The sequence below is a fragment of the Protobothrops mucrosquamatus genome, unplaced genomic scaffold (genome assembly GCF_001527695.2).
Source record: "Protobothrops mucrosquamatus isolate PMUCROS unplaced genomic scaffold, P.Mucros_1.0 scaffold16369, whole genome shotgun sequence".
NCBI lineage: Eukaryota > Metazoa > Chordata > Lepidosauria > Squamata > Viperidae > Protobothrops > Protobothrops mucrosquamatus.
The window spans coordinates 1,370-4,070 of record NW_015402134.1 but is presented as its reverse complement, the minus strand read 5'-3'; the positions used below and the strand labels follow the sequence as shown (position 1 = coordinate 4,070).

General features: G+C 62.6%; 1 protein-coding gene across 1 annotated transcript in view; it reads right to left on the bottom strand.

The window, feature by feature from the left end:
- LOC107301756 (avidin-related protein 1-like) overlaps positions 1-1,599 on the bottom strand; it is a 9,814-nt gene extending 8,215 nt beyond the window's left edge. Inside the window, exons 1-3 of the mRNA XM_015830941.1 lie at positions 1,504-1,599; positions 773-974; positions 388-508 (exon numbers count right to left, since the gene is read on the bottom strand). Of these exons, the coding sequence (XP_015686427.1) occupies positions 388-508; positions 773-974; positions 1,504-1,599 (419 nt within the window). The remainder of the gene's footprint in view (positions 1-387; positions 509-772; positions 975-1,503) is intronic.
- Between the last annotated feature and the right edge of the window lie 1,102 nt (positions 1,600-2,701).

The window sequence follows — 2,701 nt, the reverse complement described above, 5'->3', positions numbered from 1 at the left end:
CACTCCCTTGAGAAGAAAATGGAGGGGGGGGCAAAGGAAATGGATGCTAGTGGTTCTGGGGGGAGGGGCGGCCAGGGCCAGATAGGTCCCCAGCCACGCATTGCAACCCAGACTGTGTTGCCACTCAAACCACTCTTGTCAGTGAGAAGGACCTGGGGAACCTCATCAACAGATTTGCTGCGTTTTTTTGTGGGGGAAGTGGCAGAAACGGAGTCTCCTAGACTCACAATGCCAGCCTCTCCCGCAGGAGCTGCCCCGAGAGAGGCAAACCATTGGGGCGTCCTTTCAAGACCCACTTTGGGGGGAGAGAGAGAGAGAGAAAAAGAAGAGGTGCTCAGGGCCCTTCCAGTTAGGGGGCGCAGCAGTTCAGCTCCTGCATTTCCTTACCGGGTCGCCCCCCAATCATTTGCCGCGGATCCAACCTTCTCACGCAACAGCCAGGTTGTCTTCAAGTGATCTTTTCCGCTGTTATTCACCAGACACTGGCCCACAAAGACTGCGGTGGATTCTGTCAGATCAAAGTTGTTGTATCAATTGGGGGGGGGATATAGTTCTCATAAAGACACCCCCCCCCCGCTCACCGATGCTATCTTGAGATTGGGAATGTTTTATAGGCTCCAAAATATTTGGGCATCTCCATCTGATGGGGGGGGGGAGGAGAGAGGACATTCAGTGAAAGAATCTGTGAGAGGCAGATCTAAGGAAAAGGCGATCCACTAGATTCCCCCCTCCCGTTCTATTTGCTTCCACACCAAATAGTGAGTGGCTCTACCAGTGAGTATCCAGCTGACGGTGAAGCCAAAGGTGGGCTGGAGCCCCTGATGCTGGATGCCCTGCAGCGGGGATGGAGGGACGGGCTTGCCGGAGCCCGAGACTGCCGTTTTGTACACACCGATGAACACCCCCGTGTTACTGACGCTGTTGCTCTCCATGGTGGAGTTGAGGTCATTCTTCCAGCTGCCGCTCAGGGAGCACTAAAGGAGAGCGGGAGGGGGGAGCAATACGGCTCACGGCGCTAGCCAAGCCCAGCTGTCCAACAGGTAGAGACTCTGGCTCCATTTTCTCCGGGGGATCTGAAAACACAAGCTGCTCCCACGTGCCCGACCCCCAAGGCTGCCCACGCCGGATGGGGCTGGCAAAGGCGGCACACCTTCGGTCCGTCGGTCGAGGCGCCTGCCAGACCGCGTTCTGGACGACACCCCGCGGGAGGATCGCTCTGCCATCTGCGCAGTGAGCGAGAGAACCAGCCCCGGCGGTAGGCTGCCGAAGTCGCGGCCGAGCACGGAGGAGGACACGCTCGGCCGGCCGGCCGGCCGTCGGAGATCAAGGGCCTCTTAGAGCGACGGCACCGGATGCGATCAACCCCGAGGAAGCGGCAGCCTCTGCGCAGCCCACCGGCTCCCACCAGCCGCTCCTGTCGGCCACCCGAGCAGAGGCTGGTGGCCGGGAGGGGGCTTTTCACGAGGGAGGCTGGAGCCCTCCGCCCGTCACCCCGGATCTCACCTTGGTGGCTCGCTCCAAGTTTGGGGGTTCGGCAAAGGTTCCCGAGCAGCCAAGCAGGAAAGCGAGGAGCCCCAAAGCTGCCAAGCCAATCGCCATGGTTGTCTCCAGGAATCTAGACGTGCCAGCCCCAGGCGGGACGCCCCTTATAAAGCCCCGCTCGCACCCGCTCTCCCCCCCTTTCAGCTGCCGCCTCCCTCCACCACCCCCAGCGGCTGGGAGGGGCAGGATCCCCGTCCGAGGGGCTGACGCCTCTGCGAAATCGCTGGTCCTGCTGCGAGCGCTGAGCAGCACTTGGGCAGCAAGAGGGGCGGGGGCACTTCTTCTCGGGCACCCCACCACCACTGACCCAACATGGCCACTCTTACTCCCCTCCTCCTCCTCCTCCGTCTCCTCCTCCGCTTCCGCGGCCGCTGCCGCCTTCCAAGAGTGAGACTACAACGCCGGAGGCAGCGAGGCCGGCGCTTCCGTGGGTTCCGCTTCCATGCTGGCTCTGCTGGATGCAAGCAGGAGAGGCGACCGGGCGGGCCGCGTGGTCCGGGCAAGGGCGCGGGGAGGGCTCGGTGGAAGGGAGCCGGTCAGTGGCCAAGACGGCTCACGCGTGCCTGGCCAAGGATCCCTGGGCAACCGGGCTCTCCCACGGGGGAGTCGAGGGAACCCCCTCCGTCTGGGTGCTCTACGTCCAGCAGATCGTGCAAAGCCCTCCGGTAGGCTTTCTGCCGCTGGCTTGCGCGCCTTGTGATGCAAAGGCCAGAGCCGCCTTGCCCGAGACGACCGCCGGCTTCGCGATCTGCCGGCCTGCGGGACAATTAGACTCTTTCCCGTCGCCCCAGGTGCTTTTTCCTGCGAATACGGTGAAGAGGGCATGGCGAATTGTCCGGCCGGGAGGGGCGCAAGGGAGACTAAAACAGCTGGGGGTGGAAGTTGACCAGGCGTTTTAACCCCGCCCCACACAGTACCTTCGTGGGATTCCCCGTCGGGCAGAAGAGGAGCGGCGGCCTGGAGGCCTGGATGGCGGGGGGAGGAAACCTTTCCAAGGCAACAGAAACCTTGTTTTATGGGCATAGCAACCGCCAGCTGGGTTCCGGCGTTACTGCTCCGCTCCTCCCGCCTCTCTTCCGGCCGCCGGAACCCAGTATGCCCGCCTGGCTCCTTCCGAATTCAGCCCCTGCTGGGGCACAGACGGCACCCACAGGAATGA